Raw genomic sequence first — 25,243 nt, 5'->3', positions numbered from 1 at the left:
TATAACTAGGAGGCTAACTAACTATAAGTATGTAGATTAAGACGATAGTCTTAATGGACTGCTAATGCCTCTGTCTCTAGCCAGGGACGGTAGAGAAGGAACTGAGGAAGGTTAGCCCATGCACACTGGCTAGCATCGTGGGTCAGCATGAGTAGAGACAATGCGTGTGCAGGCCCAAAAGACACTGCTACCAAAGTTCTCCAATCAGCAGCACAAGGATGCAAGCACACCTACAGTGTAGCCCCCATAAGGTCACTACTCAAAGAAGAAAAAGTTTCCTCACTTGTCTTGGGCAGATGCCTTAATCTCACCATGACTCAGTTTCCTCACTGAAAAGTGAAAATACTACAGCTAATCTATGTCACAGGAGCGTTGCAAGACAGTTCAAGCTTGCAAAATGTTCTGGAATTATCAGATGAAAGGCACTGTGCAAATACTTGCAGAATATCTCTATATCTATTTTGATTTTGAATACCTCTAAGAAGTGCCTGACCTATGCTCCAGATGCATTTGACAGATTAAAAATATATCCAAAGCTGAAGAAACTACAACATTGACTGCTGGTTGGAGAAATATTATTCTAATTCAAATGGACTTAATTAGCTTACACTTATTATTGAAGCTTATAAAAAGTTATTAACATTAAATTGTCCAGTTTCTATTTTATCCAAGCTATAATATTGATAATCTTTGACATCATTGCTGAATGAATACTAGCTTTATGCAACAACATATTTTGAATTGGATCTTCAGCTGGTGTAAAATTATCTCAATGCCAATGAAGCCAACAAAGCTATGATAGTTTAAACCAACAGACCTATAATAATGAAGGGGGCATCTTCCTCCTTAAATGCGAAATTTTCTATGAACAACCACTGGGTTAAATAAAACCCTACCCCTGAAAGTTATCTAACATATATACAAATTAGTATAAGACAGTTCAATGTGGTTAGAAACTTTGCAAAACTATACAGAAGGAATTGCAGATTTTGTAAAACCTGAGGTATTTCTGATGTATTCATAGAGAGCAACCAAAATAATGTGGTGTTTTGGAGAATTTTTTAAATTTATATTCCTTACCTTGCTAATCATTTTAAAGTGACAAAATATATACGGAGTCCACAAAATGATTAAAATAAATTAAGTCTTGAATAAAAGTGCAAAATAGTCTGTTATACAGTGTGCATTATACACATTCTGTAAAGCATTTAAGTTCAAAGATAAATTATCTGCAAAAGGTTAAAAATTAACTGCATGTTGAGTTATTTTTTATGTCAAATACAAATGTTATTTGTCATAGCTACAGCAATAATAGAATGTGATGAAATACCCTATTGAGCTATATATATGAACATACTGTAGGTTCTTTAACAAGTAAATTAGGAACCGGTTTTATCTACAGCCGTATTTGCTGCACTCACTTCTTAACTTCTAAAAATCAACTATTATGAGTGTTTTTAAGTGGTGTCACTAAAGGAAAGAGTGTTTTTTAAGCTTGTTTGATAATGAGTATGTATACAAAATAGTACATGCAAACTGTTCAAATGCTCACAAATTCTGGGATGCACCAGTTAGTGTACATGAACAATTAGTAACTCATGCAGCTGTACAGTACACAGGAAGCTAAACATACTTACCCAGTGATATGCTATCTAGGTCTGTGTAAATAACAGCAACAGGGAAACAAAAAGCAACACTCCAATCAAAACAGATCCATTAAAAGAATCCCACATTAAACTATATTATTCATAGTTTAACCTAAGAGAAAGCAGAATAGATGCTGTAGCAGACATATAGTACCTTCTTCAAAAAATACAAACATATGATGAGAGAAGGGGGACAAATATTTAGAATGTTATGTTTAGAAGTTTAAATAACACCAAATTGTCAATATTAATTTTTTGTTGAAACGATAGGCAGTACGTTTTGAGTTAAAAAAATTGTGGCAATCAAAACTTCCTTATTTCCTGCATTTCCCTGCTGCATGGACATTACACTTAGGGTGACCAGACAGCAAGTGTGAAAAATCGGGACACCCATTTTTTTGGGGATGGTGGCAGGGAGGGTGGTATAAAGTTGCCTATAATAACATAAAGCCCTTAATATTGGGATGTCACCCTAATTACACTTTCAAAATGCTTTGCATGCACGTCAAGTGCAGAGTATATTTTTAAATGTAAGATGTTAAAATACAGCATCTATTCAGAAAGTAATGACCTAAAATATCTAATACATCATGCATGAAAAGCAAACCTGACATGCAGTGCACTACCCCTTAGAAGATGCCAAAATTACCTTGCAAAGCATGACCCAGCAAAGCATCAAGTTCAGGATTTAATTCTGCCTTCTCTTTCAGCATATGAAATAGCAGCTGATTTTGAGTAGCACTTGTAATTTCTGTTTGCTTAAGGCGTCCTTCAAGAACTTTAACTTGAGCATCCTTCTGAGCTGCTTGGAGACCCTATAAGAAAATGACAAGTTCTTTAAAAGCATTCTGAGAAGTCGTCAGTAAATGAGAAATCTAACACGTTGTTTTGATTTCTGCAATTTAGTAGTCAATTTGAATCTGCTGCATCTCCTCATATTAAAAGGTAACTAGTGGGCAAACTTTTTTGGGCATCCTCTGTCTGCTTTTCTGTTTCACCTTCTTTCCTCGGGGTCAAACTTTCCAGCATGCACACGCCCAAGTAGGTGCCCAATTTAGGCATAAGCCAAATGTATAAATTGGGTTCATCCCTAAGCAAGCAGGATTTTTGCACCTAATGAAGCACAAGCAAAGTGCACGAAAACGTGGTTCTTAATTTTTCCACAATGCAGTCCTCTTATCTATTGCCTATTATGTTACCTATAAAACAAAAAAAACCAAAACTATAAACTTCCAGGATCATTACATGAACATTCAGTTTTCTCTGGAAAGCTCTCAGAACCTAACTTACACAAGAAGCCATTTTAGGAGCAATTCCACAGATGTGTTGACTTTTGAGGCTTATTTAGTTTGAGAAAGTATTGCCCAAAGTGGAAAACTTACAGCAAGGGTTTTCCAAATGGAGGAAACTAAATAGTTAAAAGGTACATCAATAAAACATCTTCTTGAGTGTCTTTTTCAAGGACAAGAGGAACTACATCGATATATTTGACAGCCTGCAGTGAGGTAGATTGCAGGAAAGAATTATAAAACTACAAGCAGATACATCAGGAAATCCAGTTCCCCAAATTTTAAGTTTTCAGGCCACTCTTTCAATTCTGTTTTCCCAAGAGGATGCTGGTAAACCTTTCCCTCTTTGTAGTGAATACTTTTTTAAAAACTTAAATCTACAGGTTCTGCTATAACCGGCCTTTGTGTGACAAGGGAAATAACTAACTAACCAAAAAAAAAAAACACAAGCAAGGGAGGAAGTATGCAAAAACTTTGGCTCTGCTACATGCTAATCATCTAACAGGAGGAGGAGCAAAGTGCCTCACACAATTTGTGCAGTAACATGGCTCTTCGAGATGTGTGTCCCTATGGGTGCTCCACTCCAGGTGGATGTGCGCCCCTGTGCCTCTAATCAGAGATTTTTGGTAGCAGTATCCGTTGAGTCTGCACATGTGCCCTCCCTCCCGTGTAATCTGCCAGCACTGCGTGGGCAAAACCCTCCCCCCATTCAGTTCCTTCTCTGCCGCAGAGCCCTATGGAGAACTCTGAAGTAGGGGGGAGGAGGGCGGGTTGTGGAGCATCCGTAGGGACACACATCTCGAAGAACCATCGTTACTGCACAAGGTGAGTAACTTCCTCTTCTTTTTCGAGTAGTGTCCTTATGAGTGCTCCACTGTAGGTGACTCCTGACCAGGACCCACCATGGAAGGCTGGGACTTCGGAGTGGAGTCTGTTACTACAGAGAGTACTGTGAAGTCAAAGATCACGTTGGAGGCCAAATCTCCAGTGATTGCATAATGTTCTCCAAAAGTGTGGGAGGAGGCCCAAGTTGCTCCTCTACAGATTGCGGAGATAGGGATATCTTTAAGGCACATGACCAATGTAGAAATTGTCAAGAGTCCATACGCACTCCACGAGATCAGAGGCAGCATGTTGCGCCCTTGATAACAGTGATTAATGTAACCAGAGACCCATTTGGATAGTCTTTAAGCAGATATCACAGAGCCTTTAGATCTTTCTGTGAATGAAAGGAAGAGCTTAGGGGATTTCCTGAAGTCCTTAGTCCAGTCCAAGTAGAATGCTAGTGTTCTTCTAACATCTAGCATATACAGAATCATCTCCCTGTTCTCACAATGTGGTTTGGGGAAAAAAGCAGGGAGATGGATCTGTTGATTCACATGGAAAGTGCAAAGAAAGTAGGGAGAAACTTGGGATATGGCCTTAGAGTTACTTTATCTTTAAAAAAAGACCATGAATGGTGGGTGTGCCATCAAAGCCGCTATTTCTCCTATATGCGTAGCTGACGTGATGGCAATTAGAAATGCTGTCTTCATAGACAGGTGTAAGAGAGAGCAGGTTCCCATGAACTCAAAGGGAGGTCTAGTCAAAGCCCTGAGAACTAGGTTAAGATCCTAGGCTGGAGCAGGGAAGAGATTCCCAATGCCCTTAAGGAATCTATGCATCGGTGAGTGAACACCGAGTATCTGCCTACCTGGCTGTGGAAAGCCATTTTCGCCACGAGATGTACCTTAAGGGAGCTGAGTAAGAGTTTTGACGTCTTGAGCTCTAAAGTGTAGTGTAAAATCAGAGGGAGGGAAGAGGAGGTTGGGGCTGTGTGTTTAGAACGACAACAAACTTGGAATCATTTCCATTTTGTAGGTAAGTATGTCGAGTGGTCAACTTATGGCTGTGTAGCAACACATCTTTCAGCTCATCAGAGCAGTCTGCCGCTAAGCCTTAGAACTCAGAAAGAGCCAATCCTGGAGGTGGAGGACCTGTAGGTGGGGGTGAAGGATTAGCCCATTGTTTTGAGAGAGCAAGTGAGGAATGGGCTGAAGAGGAACCAGAGGACATATTGCCATCTGTGTCAGGTGTCAGACTTGTATTGGCCAGGAGGGCAATCAGAATAAATCTTGCTTTATCTTGCTGAATTTTTAACAGGACCTTGGATAGAAGAGGAAACTGGGAAAAGGCATACAAGAAGTCCCCGTCTCATGGGAGGATGAGGGCGTCTCCCAGTGAATGTTTCCACAGTCTGGCCCTGGAGCAGTAATGAGGATGTTTCTTGTTCCAGTAAGTAGTGAAGAGATCCGTAGTCAGGGTTCCCCAAAGAGCAAATGTATCTCAAAGCACCTCTGAGTTTGGGTCCCATTCGTGGTCGTGAGAAAAATTCCAACAGACTGTCGACTGTCACGTTCTGTATCCCTGGTAGACAGACAGCTGAGATGAGCACATCATGATGAGATGAGATGAGCACATCATGGATGCACCAACTCCAAAGTTTGAGTGCTTCTGTGCAGAAAGAGGGAGATCTGGCACCCCCCTTGGCGATTTATGGAAAATATATGTGTCATATTGTCAATCATGACCTTTGTGTGTGTGTTTTTGATGAAAGGTAAAAATTGTGAACGGGCGTTCCTGACAGCCCTTAGCTCCCGAAGAGTGATATGGAGGGTCACTTCTGTGGAAGGCCATTTGCCCTGAACCTGGTGGTTGTGTAGGTGAGCTCCCCTGCCTATTAGAGAGGCATCCATCCCAGGGTGGTGAGTCTGTGTAGCGGGAGGAATGCTCACGCTTGGACTGCATCAAGGTTGGTGCTGATAAACTCCAGTCGCTGTACTGGTGTTAGCGCGCCGCTACAATGGAGAGAACCTGGGAGAATACCCTGGGTGAAGCAGTCTGTATGGATAATGGTCCTGCCCAAAGGTAAACTGTAGGAATCTCTTGTACAATGGTTGTATCGAGATCTGGAAGTAGACATCTTATAGGTTGAGGGCCGGAAATCAATCTCCTGGCTCTAGACCTGGAATAATGGCTGCTAGTGTGATCATCTTGAACCTCTGCGCCTTCCCGTATTTATTTAATGCCCTTAGATCTAGAATGGGCCTCCAACCTCCCTTCACCTTGGAGATCAGGAAATAATTGGAGTAAAACACTCCTTGCTCCTGAGTTGCACTGGGACTGGGTCTATGGCCTCTAGGTATAATAAATGATCTATTTCCTGACTAAGTAGGTTCTTGTTAGAAGAGTCCCTGTAGGGGGATAGGGAAGGAACATGAATTAAATGGTGTAACCCTTCGAAATAATCTCCAGGACCCATCTTTCAGAGATGATATTTTCCCAACTGCCGTGAAAGAGGGGCTGGGGAAATGACTTCCTCCTGGCCACTGTCAAACTCGTCACCACAAGGGCGGCGCTGACTAGGGTATGGGTGGTACACAGCCCGTGCCGAGAGAGAGTATTGGGGATTGTGTTTCTTCCCCAACCATCAGGTCTCCAGGGTACCGGAGCTCATTCGGTACTGTGGGCTCACTCGGTACCGCAGAGGAGTGTCCGTGGTACTTTGTCGGTACCGATGGTTGAGAAAATGCAGAGCACTCCCTAGATGAGCGTTTTGATGCGCCCGGTACCAAAAGTTTTCTCTGTGCTGCTCTTTTAGAGACGGTATGGTAATTGTCTCTCTCCATACGGGGGCGATACTGTTGCCTCAGAGCCTGAGCCTCTGGCTTCTCCAGCCAGTGCAGCCGTGTTCATAGCGGAGGCCCCCTTCTGGGTACCAGGCTTCAGAGCTAATAATGCCATCAGTACCGAGGTGGCAACACTGAGGAACCCCTTTGGCTGGCCAACGACTCGAGCCTAAAACCAGGTGGCAGCACTGGGGAATGTTTTTTGGTACCAAGGTGGCAGCACTGGGGAACCCTTCTGGCTGGCCAACGACTCAGCGCCCTTTTTACGAGCCTTTACAAGGGGCGTATGCTGTTTTTTTTCACAACTCTACCCCCTTTGAACTTAAAGGCTCCAGGGATGATCCGGAGTCAGCACCGGAGTCCCCTAGAGACTGAATTGCCTTCTCCATAAGGAGGAGTTTTAATTTCAGCTCCCAGTTCCTACCGTTTTAGCTGTGGCAAGGGAAGCACTTCTGTGGGACTCTTCCAAGCACCAGACACAGTGAGAGTGTCTGGCCAATACAGGAATCGACTCCTTGCAGGAGAGGCACTCTTGGAGCTGGGAGAGCTGGGCATGCCCCAGGGCAGGGGGCTATCATCCTCTAGCAGGGAATGCAGAAGAAAGGTCTTCTTTCCTCCTCCTCTTTTTTTTTTAAACTGAAAAAAAACAGTCTTCTAAACACCTGGTGGGGTGGGGGGATAGAAATTCCCCGAGACAAGGCAGGAAAAACTAAATCCCCCCCCCTCTTTCTTTCTTTCCCCCCTCCTTTAATCCCAAAGGAGTAAAGAAAGGAAACACTAACTATTAAGGAGAACAAAATAAACAGAAGCAATTACTACTTATGCTAATGGTGCAGATAAGGAAGGGACAACTGCTTGCTCCTTCAAAGCCAAAGGCGGTTGAGAAAGCACTGAGGGAGGGGGTGTGACTGTTCCCTCCGGGGTGCCACCTGGAACTGGGGTACCACTGAGCCCTCTGACCCACCAGCCAGGGCTCCCTCTCACACTGTGATGCATAATATACATCATAATAAGATCACTATGAAGAATATGGGGTGCAGTGTCACAGGGGGTTTGCCTGTGCAATGCTAGATAGGCTCGAGGCAGACCACGAAGGAGGGAGAGCGCATGTGCGGGCTCAACGGACACTGCTACCAAAAATCTCCCATTAGAGGTGCAGAGGTGCACATACACCTACAGTGGAGCACCCATAGGGACACTACTCGAAGTAGATATCAATTGGTATTTGATATTCCAGATACATCTCTGATATGTAAGAATGGGAAGCAGATATACCTGTAGCTATTAAATATAGATTATAAAATACCAAATATGTAGTGACCTCATTCACTCTGAAGTTATTATTCACTGGATTCCAGACATTAAGAAAAAAAGCCATCTTGCTATGTTGAAAAGCACAAGTCTTGTCAAATGTATATGTTATATGGATGGAAAATAGCCAGTGAGAAATATGTAACTCCAGTTTTGTTATTTAAAAAAGCTATGTTACAGTTTTAAGAAATAGTTGCTTAACGTTAGGATCCTTAAAACTGCTCTGGTTTTCAGAAGTTCTGAGCACCTAGCACCATCCATTGAAGTCACTGAGAGCTGCAGAGTGCTCAGTTGTTTTGAAAATCAGCACGCTTATTTAAGAGTCTTAATAAGGAGTTAGGAGCTTAACCGTAGATACATATTCTTGAAAAAAATGGCCTGGATAGGTCTTAGTAGTGTTTTTCTTAATTGTCTTATTTCTTTACAGTGACTGATAACACTTGATTTTTTTGTGTGAGGCAGGGAACAGAGAATAAACTACAGCTCTTTTCCCTGGAAAAACCATTTGTGATATGGCAGCATAGTTGAATATGCATAATTTCATAATTTGGCAGTATTTTTTGCACACTTCATCCTGAAATATGTTTTTTATGTTTTAGTCAAAGCCTTATAGATCCAACATGCAAATACCTGTAAAGTATGTGACAATTCAAAATGCTTCAGCAGAAAGCACAATATATTTTACTCCCTGTGTTACCTTATTAATGCCCATTGTGAGGAAGTGATCAAGAAGATATCGAGCTTCTGTTAGTGTGCAGGCATTAATCACTGCAGACAAATCCACAGTCTCTCCTTCTTCCTACATGCACAACAGTAAAAAAGTCAGAAAATTTACATCCTATTTATATGATACAAGTGCTGCTATTTTAAAATATGAATTATATTAACACTAAAGATTCAGGGTAGGGTTTTCAAAAACAATGATAGTCAATGAGATGTGTTCTCTTAACCTAATTAAAGCATTTTGGAAAATCCCATCTTTAAACATTATAGACTCCCTTAGGAGCTCTTTGTGTTGAAACGTCATTATTAATGCCACAGGGGTTATATGTCCCTGCATCATATTGGCTAGCTGGTCAAAAGTTCAAGGAACTATTATCCTGGTATAAGGAGAATAGTGTAAGTTACTGATGTAGTAATGTAAACTAGGAATTCAGGAACAGACCAACCCTGTAAAAGAATAAGTCAAAGTGAGGTTTTGAGAAGGTACTAAATATTATAGCTTAGACTGCGTGATGCAGTCTGTACCACAGAGTTCTAGAAAATTCTGTCTGGTGGTTAAAAACACTTTGCTATGTAATGCAGTTAAAAAGGCAAACTGTATGATGTTTTCACTGCTCCTGGTAATAATCCCATTTCTACACAATTATAACACCTAGTTCCTATGACTTCATCTCTGCCTATCAGATTACATTTGGCAATCCAAGGTGAACAATATATTTGTTTGACAATACAATTAATCTTCTTTACCTTATTTTACACTATTAATATAATATATTCAAAAAGTACAGAGTAACAGTTATATCAAAAACATTACAACTAATTTAACTGTTTATAGAATCATAGAAATGTAAGGCTGGAAGGAACCTCGAGAAGTCATCAAATTCAGCTTCCTGCTGTGTGGCAGGATCAAATAAACCTAGACCATCCCTAACAGGTGTTTGTCCAACCTGTTTTTCAAAACTTCCAATGATGGGGATTCCACAATCTCTCTTGAAGGCCTATTCCAGATTTTAACTACTGTAGAGTTGAGAGTTTTTCCTAATATCTAATCTAAACCTCCCTTGCTGGAGAGTAAGCCCATTACTTCTTGTCCTATCTTTAGTGGACATGGAGAATAATTCATCACCATCCTTTTCATAACATCCCTTAATATATTTGAAAACTTATCAGGTTCCATCTGAGTTTTCTTTTCCCAAGACTAAACATGTCAGATTTTTTTTAAACTTTCCTCGTAGGTCAAGTTTTCTAAACCTTTTATCTGTTTTTTGCTCTCCCCTTGACTTTGTCCACATCCTTCCTCAAGGGTGGCTTGCAGAACTGGACACAGTACTCCAGCTGAGTCCTCACCAGTGCCAAGTAGAGCAGAACAATTACCTCCCATGTCTTACATAAACATTCCTGTTAATACACCCCAGAATTATATTAGCCTTTTTTTCCCCACAGCTGCATCACATTGCCGACTCATATTCAATTTATGATTCACTATAACCTCCAGATCCTTTTCAGCACTATCACTTAGCCAGTTATTTCCCATTTTGTAGTTGGGCATTTGATTTTTTCCTTCCTAAGTGAAGTACTTTGCACTTGTCTTTACTGAATTTCATCTTGTTGATTTCAGACCAATGTTCCAATTTGTCAAGGTTGTTTTGAATTCTAATCCTGTTCCCCAAACTGCTTGCAAGACTTCCCAGCTTGGTGTCATCTGAAAATTTTATAAGCCTATTCTCCACTTTGTTATCCAAGTCATTTATGAAAATATCGAATAGTACTGAACCCCGGACTGACCACACTAGATACATCCTCCCAGTTTAACAGTGAAGTATTGATATATACTCATGTATAAGACAATAATCAAGTACAACTGAAAGTGTGTCTTCTGAATATGAAATAGACTGTACTGTAACAGCCAACTGTGGAAGGAGGATTTAAATTAAATTTGTGAGCTTTTGTCACAAGAACCATAGTATTTAATGTCAGCAGAATGGAAAGCATCAGCTTTGGCATTTAAAAGGCCCTGCAATGTTACCTTACATTACATAATCAAAGCTAATACTTATATCTGAAAACCCCACTGTACAAAGACCACCTATATCAACCATCCCCTCAACATATTTTAACTTAACAACATAATGAGTAGGTTGCATAATGAATGAAATACCAAGGCAAAATTCACCAAAGAATAAAATATTCTCAAGGCTAATGCAATTTCCCAGTTGTACATGTTACTATTACTGAACCTTAGCACTTGACCTACCTTTGCTTCCTCCATCTGCATAATGTTTGCTTGGCAGTCAGAAATACTGTCATTGATGTAATCTATATTTGCAGTTAGTGACTCCATCTCCTCATTGATGTTATGGACATTTTTGTCTGCTTCTCCACCATCATCGTTGATTACTTTCTCCCTTTTTTTCAAAAGCTTCTCTCTTCTTTTTGTAAGTTCTTCACGTTGCTATTTTCCAAGAGAAATTTTAAATAAAAAGATTGCATACTTAAATCAAATATAATTTTTATTATTTATTTTTCTTCTTTTCTGGTTACATGGTAACCTCAGTGTACATTTTTTGCCGAGGGAGAGGAATAATAGAGAATGTGAATGTTTTTAGATCTTGATACCTACACCATATTTGTTTTGTTTCTTAGCGCAGCAAAGTTTGATGGTTCTGCGTTCTACGCTGGGATTCAAACACTTCTGGCAATAAATCACTTTATACACTTGTGCCTTCAAGGTGTTAAGCACCTCCGACCTCTGGCCTAAACCAATGCTTACTCAAGTCACAGGGAGTCTTTCCATTGACTTAGATGGGCTTTGAATCACCTTGGCAGGTCCTATATGAACAAGTAATTTATTGATAAAAGAAAGTGGATCTGCTTTCTGCTATTTTAATACAATAGCATGTAAGATATTGCATAATAAATACCATACCGTAAGTAGTCTATTCATATCTGTTTCCATATTGGAAATGGTCATTCTCTGCATAATGATGTCAGTCACTTTGCGTTCAAGTAATTGCCACTTCATCCTGGCTGTCTTTGAGGAATAAACTCTGACAGTTGTTCCTTTTCTTTGGTATTTCTTCCTATGGTTAATTCAGAGAGCCACATTACTGAATGTAACTACATGGTCCAGTTTAGATTTTGAAACTGCAAATTATCAATGCAAAATTATTATTATGTTTCAAAACAACATGACATTTTTTTTTGCAGACCCTGACTCCACATCCACCTACTTGTAATCAGTCCTCTGCAGATATACTTCATAATCTTTGGCACTTCAAAACATATGTCAAGTCCTTTAGCATTTCAAAGGAGGGATCGTGGAAATTCAAGCAATGATTTATAAGGAACTTCTGTCATCTGAGGACCAGTTTCATTTAAATAAGCAAATCTGCTTCAGAGTTCAAATCCCAGACCATCCATAAGTGTAACTGTATTTGTATTTTTTGTTTTCCTGAGATGTTATTTGTTCTTAAGAATAATGTGGACAACTGGACCGCTATGACATTTTGCTGAGTATGGCAACTGAATTTTAAAAAAATTTAGATTTTTAAGTATGACTTGTCCTGTAATGGCATTTTGTACTGTTCTATCCTATATAACAATATGCCAGGCTCAATCCTGCTCCTGGTGAAATTAACAGTCATAGGACCATTTTATGGGAATAGGAAGTGACATCAGACTGTAAAATAGAAACCATTACAATATCTATCTAGATAGGAATGTCTGCTATAAATTGTAAAATTGTAAAATAAGTAAGTATGTTTAGTCTTTACTAGGGCTGTCAATTAATCGCAGTTAACACACACGATTAACTCAAAAAAATTAATCGCGATTAATTGCACTTATAACAATAGAATACCAATTGAAATGTATTACATATTTTTGGATGTTTTTCTACATTTTCAATATTGATTTCAGTTACACACAGAATACAAAGTGCACAGTTCTCACTTTATATTATTTTTAATTACAAATATATGCACTGTAAAAATGATAAATGAAAGAAATAGTATTTTTCAATTCACCTCATACAAGTATTGTAGCGCAATCTCTTTATCGTGAAAGTGTAACTTACAAATGCAGATATTTTTGCTTACATAACTGCACTCAAAAACAAAACAGTATAAAACTTTAGAGTAGGGGAGGGCAAACTATGGCCCGCGGGCCAGATTCGGCCCGTCAGGGCTTTCAATCCGCCCACGGGATTTCCAGCAGGCAGACTCCCTGCCTGCCCTGGACCTGTGCAGCTCCCGGAAGTGGCCGGCACCATGCTGGCCACTTCCGGGAGCGGCGCGGGGCCATGGCAGGCAGGAAGCCTCCCTTAGGCCCGCTCCGTGCCGCTGCTGCGCCGGGCCCTGTATCCCAACCCCCTGCCACACCCCTCCTGCACCCCAACCCCCTGCTCTGAGCCCTCTCTCGTACCCCGCACCCCTCCTGCATCCCAACCCCCTGCCCTGAGCCCCTTCCTGCACACTGCATCCTCTCCTGCACACTGCACCCCAACCCCCTGCCACAGCCCTACATTCAATTCCCCCTCCCCTCCCCGATGTGGCCCGCAGGCCAAAAAGTTTGCCCACCCCTGCTTTAGAGACTACAAGTCCACTCAATCCTACTTCTTATTCTGCCAATCGCTAAGACAAAAAAGTTTGTTTACGTTGACCGGCGATACTGCTGCTTGTTTCTTATTTACGTCACCTGAAAGCGAGAACAAGCGTTCGCATGGCACTTTTGTAGCCGGCATTGCAAGGTATTTACATGCCAGACATACTAAACATTCGTATGCCCCTTCATGTTTTGGCCACCATTCCAGACGGCATGCTTCCATGCTGATGATGCTCATTAAAAAAATAACGCGTCAATTAAATTTGTGACTATACTCCTTTGGGGGAGAATTATGTGTCTCCTGCTCTGTTTTACCTACATTCTCCATACATTTCATATTATAGCTGTCTTGAATGATGACCCAGCACATGTTCATTTTAAGAACACTTTCACAGCAGATTTGACAAAACGCAAAGAAGGTACCGATGAGAGATTTCTAAAATAGCTAGAGCATTCGACCCAAGATCTAAGAATCTGAAGTGTCGTCCAAAATCTGAGAGAGACGAGGTGTGGAGCATGCTTTCAGAAGTCTTTCAGAACTCGGATGCAGAAACTACAGAACCCGAACCACCAAAAAAGAAAATCAACCTTCTGCTGGTGGCATCTGACTCAGATGAGGAAAATGAACATGTGTCAGTCCACACTGCTTTGGATCGTTATCAAGCAGAACCCATCATCAGCATGAAGGATGTCTTCTGGAATGGTGGTTGAAGCATGAAGGGACATATGAATCTTTAGTGCATCTGGCACGTAAATATCTTGCAACGCCAGCTACAACAGTGCCATGCAAACACCTTTGTTCTCATGTTCAGGTGACATTGTAAACAAGAAGCAGGCAGCATTATCTCCTGCAAATTGTAACCAACCTTGTTTGTCTGAGTGATTGGCTGACCAAGAAGTAGGACTGAGTGGACTTGTAGACTCTAAAGTTTTACATAGTTATTTTTGAATGCCATTTTTTTGGTACATAATTCTACATTTGTAAGTTCAACTTTCATGATAAAGAGATTACACTATAGTACTTGTATGAGGTGAACTGAAAAATAAAATATTTTGTTTTTTACAGTGCAAATATTTATAATAAAAAATAAATTTAAAGTGAGCACTGTACACTTTGTATTCTGTCTTAGAATTGAAATTAATATATTTGAAAATGTAGTAATCATCCAAAAATATTTAAAATAAATGTTATTCTATTGTTGTTTAACAGCACAATTAATTGCGATTCATTTATTTTTTTAATCACTTGACAGCCCTAGTCTTTACCTGGTTCCATTTGTTGCAGTTACTGATAATGCTTGGACCCTGGCCACAGGAATTCTCATCTTCTGCTGTGCTGCTGATCTTGATCCATCATAGTCTACAGATGACATACTAGAACTTGGTTCTTGAATAGGATGGTCAGGCAAATTCAGCTTCCGAATCACCCTCCCAGCTGCTTTATCAGATATAGGCCTTACTTGTCGACGCAGAGCTGTAACCTGAAACAGCAGGACACCAAGACATATTACTACCATCTGTGGCATTATAAATTCGACTTTATGACCAGAAATGATGCAAATATCTATGATCTGACAGGACACACCAGTGCTGTAAAACAATACCTCTTCTGTTTTGCGGCGTAGAACAACTTCTTGATTTCTTTTCTGAGCTTCCAGAAGTTTGAGCTGATGCTGTGAACAATAACAACGAATAAGCCAAATATTTTTCTCTCCAACATTTGTCATTAGCAGTCTGTAACTGAAAAAGAAGTCCAATATATGCTTATATAGGCTTGCAAAACTGTTGTGAAAATGGGTTAACCCAGGTGCAAAATCTTCTTGCCCATTATTTGATATAATGGTTATAATGGGAAAACACATCTCAATACTTTACTTGCCCCCATCAAATAGATAACTTGGCTGGGGTGAATGGGCATCTAGAATTTTGCAAATGGCACTGGTATATCTACAATGAGCCTTTGTTTGTTTTCAGTACAGGTCTGTCGCATCTTATGCGCATTTAACATGCGCGAATTCAGCTTTACGCGGTCGGCAAAAACAAACAAAAAAAGAGAAAAATAATTTAAATACTGTTCCTGTAGTGCGGGCGATTCCACCCGCCATAACACTCAATGTAATTTTGACTATACGCGGTTTTCGCTTTACACGCTGACCATGGAATGTAACCCCAGCGTAAGATGAGACAGACCTGTAATAGTTACTACTTGAAGCCTAGAGGCAGGATTTCCATAATGTAACTAAAATGCATCAGATGTCAAGCAAAATCGTGTTTAATGGTAAGAGGAGGGGATTTGTGTTTAGAGGGAAGAAATGTGACATATTCCACATCATAATGAGCAAGTTTACTACTGTACAGAAAGCTTTATGAACATTCACATCTTATCTGTAAATCACCTCTCGCTTGCGCTGCTCCTTTTTAAGCTGTGCAATCTCTCTGTTTCTTCTAGATTCTGTCATCCTGGCTTTTTCTTGCTCTTCTTTCATTTGTTTCATCAGGCGAACCTGCATAGAAACAATCTCTTAACCACCTTAACACAGGGCATTTACTTTAAAGGAAAATGTTTTTATTCTCCCACCACTCATGTAAAGAGCATTTTCTTCATGCTATAATCTCCTATTACTATTCTGTACTTTCAGTAATTTACCTCCTCCCAGATAAACTTTTTTCTTCTTTAATGTGAGAGCATTAATGTGAGAAAATGGCTCTCAATCCCTTTCCCATTGATCAAATGTTAACCATATTAAAAAAAAACCTTAGTTTTTTTCATCTCAGTCACATCCTGCTGCAGTTTCTTCAGCTGCTTTTCATATTGAGACTGATTTTTAAGCAATCGTGCATGTTCTTTCTGAGCAGTTTGCAGTCTTTGCAGTTCTTTATTCATGGTTTGGAGTTTTTTCTCATATTCGGACTTTATTTTTTTTGCTTTTTCTTCTGAACAAGACTCCACAGAACCTAAATAACAAAAGAGAATTCTTATCTGCTAATTTGTTGAGAATATCTCCACTTTGTCCATACTGAGTTACCTCTGCAGTCAGCAGCTTACTGGCAGTAGTCTCCAATCAGCTTTAAACTATTTAAATTTCCCATTCTGCTTCTATCTTCCACACTGCTGTGAAGTCTCTACCCAGAATTGATGACTGCTATAGCTTTGGGTAATATATCAAGTACTAACACAATCAGCTTTATGTCCTTAATTGGTTTCTAATTTTAATATATCCTCTGGTTTCCTTGCACTGAAGGCACATGCACCAAATTAAAAACAAAAACGGAAGAATTCCCTTCTGCTTTACTGAACACATTGTCTACACTGGACACAGGAGTTGGAGACTTTAAGCGCTCTATTCTCACTTCTCTCCCCCTAACACTAGTTTACCCAAGCAAATCTGAACAGGAAACTAATGGTGGATGCCAACTCTGACCTTCTCTGGCTAACGTACAGAGCAACACTGACAGAATCTTAAGGACTCAACTCAAAAAGATTGGTGCACTTAATAGGTGTCTCTCTCTGTGGGAGTGTAAATTAAAATGTCTCCTTCCCTTCAAGTTCCAGGACCCACAAGCTATATTGGATCCTCTTACATCATCAAAAACCACTGAAAGCTACTGCTGGTAGCCATGTGGTCAGGAAAAGCACCCATCATTTCTGGCTTGGTACACCCAGTGAATTTCTTTTTCTCCATATAACATCTGAATAACTTGTACATGGAAAGTCTCCAGCTTCTTCCAGCAAGAACCTCATAATTAAGTCCAAGTCTAACACACAGTAGCAAAGAACAAGTAATGTAATTCAGTGCCTACTGAACTCATCGCAATGAGTTCTTGCATTGATTACTGTGAGCATTAGCTTGGGCCCCCAGCCAGCATTATTTAAATAACAGTTGCCCTCGTATCTGATACACTCACATACTCAATCTGATGCTGTAGAACAAACCTTTAATTGCAGTTACACATCAGGCTATTTCTCCAGCTCACTGTTTTAGGGACCAGGACTGTAACTGTTATTCAAAGTGTGTCCAGTTATCTGCTTGGGCTTAAAAATGTTGGGTGTGGTTAGGGGGACACAGGAAAAGCTCCCCAACGTAAGTTAAGGCCAACATTTTCAAAAATGGCCTATGGTTCTGAGGTGTTTGCAACATGCAACACCTTGGGACCGATTTTCAGAAGTGTCAATGACTCCTAAGCCCTTCAGAAGCCCGTGGGGGCTGTGACTGCTCGGCAATGATGAAAATGAATGTGTAAATAAAATTTGAGTAAAGCAGAATAAAGTAAACACTGCCTGTATAACAGTTAAAATATTATAAATTGTGGGTTATTCAAAATAAAGTGGCAGTTTATCAGCCATCCATCACTTAAATAAGGGATGTGACATAGAGGCCCATTTGTGGGTCAGTATTCTGTGTCAGGAGCTCTTGTCAGGCATGACATACTCACTTATCACACAGTTGTCAGAATCTGTATCTAAAACATGTCATGTAAGATATCATTGGAAAACTAATAAGTCACTGATCATTAATATTCTTGAATGTATGGGGTGTGTACAAAGAGTTATGGATATGTGCTAGAATTATATTCTTAGTATGCATTTGGCAAGCAATGCATAAGGCCAGTCTTCCCTAGACAATGAAATATGTATTTGCTTGGCTCGCCAGCCTGGTCATCAGGCAGACATAGGGAAGATGTATTTACACATAAGGTAAACAAATCCATCAAGCTAACCAGGGGAGGAGGTAATGACTCAACTATCACAAGTGGGGGACGAACCAGGATGAGGTCTGCACCAGATCACATGGCGTCTCTTCCCAGAAGGAGAAAAGGAACTTTATATGAGAATACATTTAAATGGTCTACTGGGCTATAAAGGTAGTGAGTCTGAACCTCAAATGATAAATAACTGAATCCACTGATTGTACAAAATATTACAGTACTATAAAAGTGTAGCCAGTAAAGTCTTTTCTGAAAGCTAATGAGACACTAGTGATTAATAGAATTGTGAAACATATGTATTAACACTAAATGAGAAAATATGGATACTCAAATGATATTATGCTTTAAAGCCTGAGACCAAACACAGGGAGAAACAGGTTTTCCCCCAGTTAGGAGAAAAGGTAGCATTTTGGAATCAAAACAATGGAAGCCCTATTTACATATGAATCAACAGGGGAAAAGGAAGTCCACAGGAAGGGAAGAACAACAGGAGGTCATCCTGAGTCTGGGGGGACAAAACAATGAGTTTGAGAAGATATAAGGAGAAAGAATAAGTCATCTTGGCATCCATCACTGGATGGGCCGGAGCTCTTGCAAGCTGAGAAAGATGGGGCCTTCAGCCAAGGGGGTTGAACTGAATATAGGTGAGAAACCTGCTTAGGTAAAGATCTTTCACCAAGGAAGACAAAGGAAACCAGCATCTTGTTCTTATATGGAAGGTTCTGACTGAGAGAAAGTCAGCTACGGCTGGAAAAAAAAAAAAAAAGACTGGTAGGAAATCTACCTTGAACCAAGGCTGTAGCTTGTGGAGTTAAGTCTTGGCCACTAGAAAGTGTTTTTTACTTTTATGCACTTGTAACCATTCTGACTTTATCCCTTCTACTTGCACTGACTTAAAACTCTCTCTTTTTGATTAAATAAACTTGTTTTACTTTTATTCTAAATCAACCCAGTGCTGGGCTTGACTTGAAGTGATTATTAACAACAAGCTGCTGTACTTTTGCCCCTTTAAAGGAGCAACAAACTTTATTACTCCTCTGAATGTTCTAGGAAGGGGCTGGACATTTCAGGGCAGAGGGTTTTGAGGAAATTCAGGACTGGGGATATATTGGGGTCACTTGGCCAGCAGAAACCAAGGCTGGTAGAGACAAAAGTGTGGCTTGTCTGCTGGCTGGGAGCATCCAGACAGGGAGCTACCACAGCAGAGCACTGTAAGGCACTCAGGGTTACAGGACAAGCAGTGACACAACCTCTCATTAGTCTGGATTACATCCCAAACCATGACGGGGCATAGAGCACTGACTGCACCACTGAACTGTTCTGTTGTGGTTTTGGTTCTTCTCTTATGTAGGGTGACCGAAAGGAAAAGGAACGAGAACCTTGAATACAAGTACTAAACTGTGTGAAAGGAAGTCAGAACTTACAAGAAGTTGAAAATACATGTTCACCTATCCCTAGTACCAAACAGTAATAAAGACTTAAAAACTAGTATTATTAAAACTAAAAAATTAACAAAGATTAGAAAATGACTCTAGTTAGCAGCTAATTTTCAAATAATTTCTCCTCGCGGTTTTCATGCAGTACCAACTTATATGTATAGGGGGAAAGTAAATAATTTGTCATGAAGATACTACAGTAAAATGATTTAAATAAAGTTATATGTCCTACCCAGGTTGTGAAGAACCTGATCTCTTTCAAGTTGAGTGTCTCGAATCTTATGTTGTAGCATCATTAGCTTCTCTTCATATTGCTTTTTCAGAGTCTGCAGTCTTCGTTGGCTGTTCTCTAGTTCATCTATCAGCTTTTGCTTTATGGCAATTTCACAAGTGATATTTGCTAAATCTGCCTGATAATTTTCTAAAAGAAAAAAAGAAAAATTATATACTAAAAATGGAGGCACTCAGATTCTATGGCAATGAGGGCCATATAAACATATAGACAAACACCTCCTGTAACTTTAGCGTAATCAAAATATAATGTCATAGAAGCATTTTTTCCAAAAGCCAAGGATTTTGAAAAGCCAAATTCTTTGGCATAAACTACCAAACACCGGGGCCAACCTGGAAATAAATAGCCATACTCTTCTGAGTGTACAAATGTCAGATGTCTCAAAAAACCTGTATTGCCTAATATGCTTGGATCATGTAATAATTTTGGGTTGACATGCAAAATCTGTCATGCTCATATGAATACATTCTGGACAGTCACAGCTCATTTGGAGTTTAATGCTTATGTATCTATAATTTTGTACTGCATATGTGATTGTGCACATAAGGATTTTGAGTATTTTGTAACTCTGACAGAGGGAAACAGATGCTGGATCTGCACCTGGGTAATCTATTTTTTGAGATCCAGAAAAATACAAAACCATGCCCTCCCACCCACCACACCAATTCTGTGAAATATGGAATTAGTAGGATAATGGGAAAGTTCATGTATGTCAGATCAGTGCTATTTTTGTTTCACAACTCCTTACCCTCAACTCCCATCTCTGACACCATGCCCCTCCTTGTGCTCAGCTCACACAACCTGCTAGAGTTCCTTCAACTCCAAAGCTGCAGAAACTTCCAACAGCAAGCTCAGGAGAGTGTAAGGAGGAAATCTTGACTGGTCTGTGAATCTTGGGGTGGGGTCCCCCTCACGTACCCCCTAACCCAGCTGCTGAAAAGGTATATCCTATCTCCAGAGAGAAGTGAGGAGCTGTCTCAATCAAAGGGAGGGGGTCCCCTAGCCCTGACTGCAATTAGGTTAGCTTTATAAGCCAATGGGCCCTGGCTTCTCTGGTTGTGCTCCAGAATGGAGCGGTCAGCCAGGGACACTCCAAGTTCTGTGGCCCTTTTTAAAGTTCTTATCTGACCGTTAGTCAATCAGAGAAGAATGGATATACATGGAGTGTTCCCCGGCCTAATTCTCATGAGGCAGATTGTTGGGCTGGGCTGAATCCCAGATTCTGCGCTTATAAAGGGGGCAATCCTGATTTGTATGTAATGCCTACACTAGCTTTTTGTGCCAAGTACCATTTCTATATAGGAAACCTCTGTCTCTTCATAACCAAGTTGGCTTATAAGCTTCAGCATTTCAGAATTAAACTCTGAAAACAGCCGAATTAACTGGTGCTGGATATCACCTCATCCTCATCCATGGTGTTCTTCAGAATGAAGAAAATTAACCTAGTGTTTTAATCTTATACTGAGGATATTTTTCTAAACAAAAGGTTTAGAGAAATAAATCAAGTATCAGATTGCTTCTACTGGGCTATAGAACAAACCTGGGTGAATTGCACAAGGGCAATTCAGGACTCTTGCAGTAAGATGAGAGGCAATGTAAAGAAACATGTTCTAGGAGCCCCGGAAGGGCACACCATTATAGATAATTCACAGAATACTACTGATAGTGGGCTCAAGAGATGCTGAGCATACTTCCCTTCCTGCCAAAGGGAAAGAACCGCAAATGGCAGTCATCATGGAGAAGGAAAGTGGCAGGACCAGAATAAAACAGTATCATCTATGCCCAAATATGGGGTGCGCAGACAAAGCAGGTTTTTTTAAACAAATTCTGCAAAAATACTGAAGTGATGTTACCTTTTTCATCTAAGTCAGAATCAGATTCATCTGAGCTTTCAACAACTTCCATATCATCATCTTCATCTTCGTCTTCTTCCTCATCCTCATGATCACTTACTTCCTGAATTTCTTCCTATAAGTAAGTAGGGGGAAAAATTAGGACAAAAATCTACATTTACCCACCCACCCTTTGACACTTAGATTAACTTGGAAGTACATGGAAGCAGGGTAACAAATCAGACTATGAGCTAGTATATCACCTTTTAAGTACCGTATATACTCGTTCATTAGCCCGTTCATTTATAAGCCGACCCCGCAAAATGGATAGGTAAAAATAGCAAAAACTGTATGACCATTTCATAAGCCGACCCTATATTTCAGGGGTTGGCAAACTTTGGCTCCTGGCCCGTCAGGTTAAGCCGCTGGCAGGTTGGGACGTTTTGTTTAGTTGGAGCGTCTGCAGGCACGAAGCCCGCCCCTCAGCTCCTTGTGGCCACAGTTCGCCGTTCCCAGCCAATGGGAACTGCGGGAAGTGGCACGCCACTTCCTGCAGCTCCCATTGGCTGGGAACGGCGAACCACGGCCACAAGGAGCTGAGGGGCGGGCTTCATGCCTGCAGACGCTCCAAGTAAACAAAACTACAATGTATTAGATCAGGATTGGCAACCTTTGGCCCGCAGCCTGGCCAGGGTAAGCACCCTGGCAGGCCGGGCCAGTTTGTTTACCTGCCGCATCCACAGGTTCAGCCGATCGCGGCTCCTGCTGGCCGCCGTTTGCTGCTCCAGGCCAATGGGGGCGGCGGAAAGTGACGCAGGCTGAGGGATATGCTGGCCACTGCTTCCTGCCGCCCCCATTGGCCTGGAGCGGCAAACCGCAGCCAGTGGGAGCTGCAATCGGCCGAACCTGCAGACACGGCAGGTAAACAAACTGGCCCGGCCCACCAGGGTGCTTACCCTGGCGGCCCACGTGCTAAAGGTTGCCGATCCCTATATTAGATATTCAATTCAATGATTCCATAGAGTTTAAAATCATCACATTTTGGTGTAGACCTGTTCATAAGCCAACCCCCGCTCTTTAATGCGTCACTTTTTTACCAAAAATATTCGGCTTATGAACGAGTATATACAGTACTTACCGCTTCCAATTCATGATTCTCTCTCTCTGAAGTGCTTTTTTCATCCCTTTTCTCCTGTTCGTTGTCTGGGTTCTCCTCTTTAACATTACTAAAAGAAAGTGCAAATGAAATATTAGCTCATTGATGCTATGATAGTATTTTTCCCCCTAAACCAATAACCTGCCTTTGGCACTTGTAAAAACATGATGCTCCAAAAAAAGGAGAAATACAAAATGCAGTTAACCAAGTGAACAAAGCTGAGCACTGGGAAAACATAACTTCTAGACCTCTAAGATAACAATGCCCTGATTTTTAAATTACCCCTACATAATCTTGGTTTATACAGCAGCATTATTGATCATAAAATAATTGTAGCTTTTACTTTTAGGATTTTTAATTTTGTAACTAAAAACTTAAGAAATAGGAATAAAAATCTCCATATACTATAGCAGTACCCACTTTGGATAGAAATCGCAATGTATCCCCTGTAACTTTTACCAAACATAATAGAAGAGTATTTTGTGTGTGACTGAGCATGCAGCAGATTTTGTTAAACAGTATGATAGATTCTACAGTGTGTCATCTGCAAACTCAGGCATAAGTTTTGAAAAACAGAATCCTAACTTATTAAACTGTATTGCTTTTTGGAGCTGTTATGTACCTATACATGAAAGCATGCTTAAAGTAGGCATTGATACACCATAAAAAATACATAAGAAACCCTAAATAGGATTTTTGCAATAGGGCACTGTTTTAAAAAGCAACTTTTTCATTTGTCAAGGATGCATTTTAGATTTTTTTTTTAAGTACATTTACATGCTTCCAGTGTTTAGAATATTGCTTAATCTTACTTGGATGCCACACATCTGTACTCCCTTTCCTCTCTTAAAAATGTGAACTGTAATGATTGGTATGTTAAAACTGACTATTATAAGTACAGCCATTTGAAAAGAGAATTATATTCTACTTCATTCTTTTAAATGCCAGGTCGTGATGGAAAAAGCAAAATCCACAGTTAAAAGGTGACCTGCAAAAAGTCAAGTACCAAATTCCAGTTACTTCATTGACACACACATAATTCATTCTGTAGCTAATACAAGAGAGTCATTTAGCACATTATAACCTATAACCATCTTTATTTCTCTTCTTTCAGGTTCCACAGCTTCTACAGTCACCTGGGTTGACTGTCTCCTGACACAATATGATACCCAGCACATAACAATTGTTCTAGAGGCCAACTGAAATTGGCCCATTGCAGGCAGGGCAAATATTCCTTAAATATATTCCATGTCCTCTTTATATATTCATTTTTGAAGGCGTAATTGCTTGGAAAAAAACATCATATATTAAAAATTGAACTTTTCTGACCCTGTACAGGTGAACCTGACTTTCCAACACAGATTTATAAGTACTATATCACAGCACAATACACGCTGGGGCATCATCTCAGATCAGGAGCCAGGCAGCAATGGCAGGCTGGACATCACAGAATCAGAAATAATTATGTTTTTATGTAAATTTGCTGAATGTCAGTCTGGCAACTGTGGATACACAGCACATTCATGAAGTGCTTGGCATTTGGTACATGACTTTTGTAAGTCAGCTTTAAAGTGTGCTTCTAACAGTAAGTGTATACATGGCACCATCTTAAGCAGCAGATCTGCTTCCCGTGTGTATTCAGAATTATAAATGCTTATTTTACTTTTACTCCTCTTAGCACTACAGAGCTAGCTGGATTCTATTCCGGTCCTTTCATCATCAGTAGAACTATTAACAAAATTACAATTGTAGCATCCTTACTGCTGATGACACATGATACCAAAAAGAACCCAGCTTGACTTTCAGATTCTAGGAAGGAGTCTGCAAGGCTGGTGGCCTTGAGATTTCAGTCACACACCATTGAAATTAAAGGAAATTTTGCAGTGACTTCATTCAAACATGGATCAAGCCTTATGTGCCATTATGAAAACTATTTTTGGCCTGTTTTAATGTCTCTCCATACATTTCTTGTAGGGAAGCATTACTACTCTTCTCACGTAGCTGGGATGACCAGATGTCTTTCTGCTTAACCCTCCAGCTATTCTCAGGGTACATTTACATTGCATGCTCCTTTTGGCCGTGTATAGTGTACATACTCATGTAGCCTCCCAGCATGGTTATAAATAAGAGTGTAACTAGGTAGGCAAGGTTAAGGAGAGTAAATACATGCCTGGGTAAGGGTATGTATGCAAAGCACATACTCTACATGGCTCTCTACTTGCCCAAGCTGTGCCTCCTTGTCTACACTGCCAACTGCTTTTCCCAGTGCCTCCCCCCTGCCAGAGCCTTGCCTCCCTGCAGTGAAAGGCTCTGGCAGCAAGATCTGCTGAAGTCTTTCCCTGCTGTTGGAATCTTTCAGTGACATGTAGCTACACGCCGCAGGGTGGATGCAGCTTGCTTTTCACTGCAGTGAGTAGCTATATATACACACACTACACACTGCTAAAACTAGTGTGTGTGTGTGCGTATTATATACATAGCTTCAAAGGCTAGAAGCATTACTCCCCCAACACTACTAGCCCAGCAGAGCAAGAGCCCAAGGTTAGCCTTGACCTCCAGTTACATATAGTATGTTTCTTCC

At 40.5% G+C, this 25,243-nt stretch overlaps 1 protein-coding gene across 16 annotated transcripts in view; it reads right to left on the bottom strand.

The window, feature by feature from the left end:
- KIF21A (kinesin family member 21A) overlaps positions 1 to 25,243 on the bottom strand; it is a 162,335-nt gene that overhangs the window by 40,422 nt on the left and 96,670 nt on the right. For 9 of the 16 annotated variants that reach the window (XM_008178885.4, XM_008178908.4, XM_065554315.1 and 6 more), the window contains 12 exons: positions 22,645 to 22,732; positions 21,528 to 21,642; positions 19,615 to 19,803; positions 15,995 to 16,194; positions 15,636 to 15,743; positions 14,844 to 14,912; positions 14,506 to 14,720; positions 11,564 to 11,717; positions 10,892 to 11,089; positions 8,612 to 8,713; positions 2,296 to 2,461; positions 1,638 to 1,658 (listed from right to left, as the gene is read on the bottom strand). In XM_008178885.4, the coding sequence (XP_008177107.2) occupies positions 1,638 to 1,658; positions 2,296 to 2,461; positions 8,612 to 8,713; positions 10,892 to 11,089; positions 11,564 to 11,717; positions 14,506 to 14,720; positions 14,844 to 14,912; positions 15,636 to 15,743; positions 15,995 to 16,194; positions 19,615 to 19,803; positions 21,528 to 21,642; positions 22,645 to 22,732 (1,625 nt within the window). The remainder of the gene's footprint in view (positions 1 to 1,637; positions 1,659 to 2,295; positions 2,462 to 8,611; positions 8,714 to 10,891; positions 11,090 to 11,563; positions 11,718 to 14,505; positions 14,721 to 14,843; positions 14,913 to 15,635; positions 15,744 to 15,994; positions 16,195 to 19,614; positions 19,804 to 21,527; positions 21,643 to 22,644; positions 22,733 to 25,243) is intronic. The other 7 variants (XM_008178889.4, XM_005286834.5, XM_065554322.1 and 4 more) reach the window with 1 other exon arrangement.

This window comes from Chrysemys picta, chromosome 1, assembly GCF_011386835.1.
Source record: "Chrysemys picta bellii isolate R12L10 chromosome 1, ASM1138683v2, whole genome shotgun sequence".
Classification (NCBI taxonomy): domain Eukaryota; kingdom Metazoa; phylum Chordata; order Testudines; family Emydidae; genus Chrysemys; species Chrysemys picta.
Note: the sequence above shows the minus strand (reverse complement) of the source record. Positions and strands in the feature narration are given on the sequence as shown.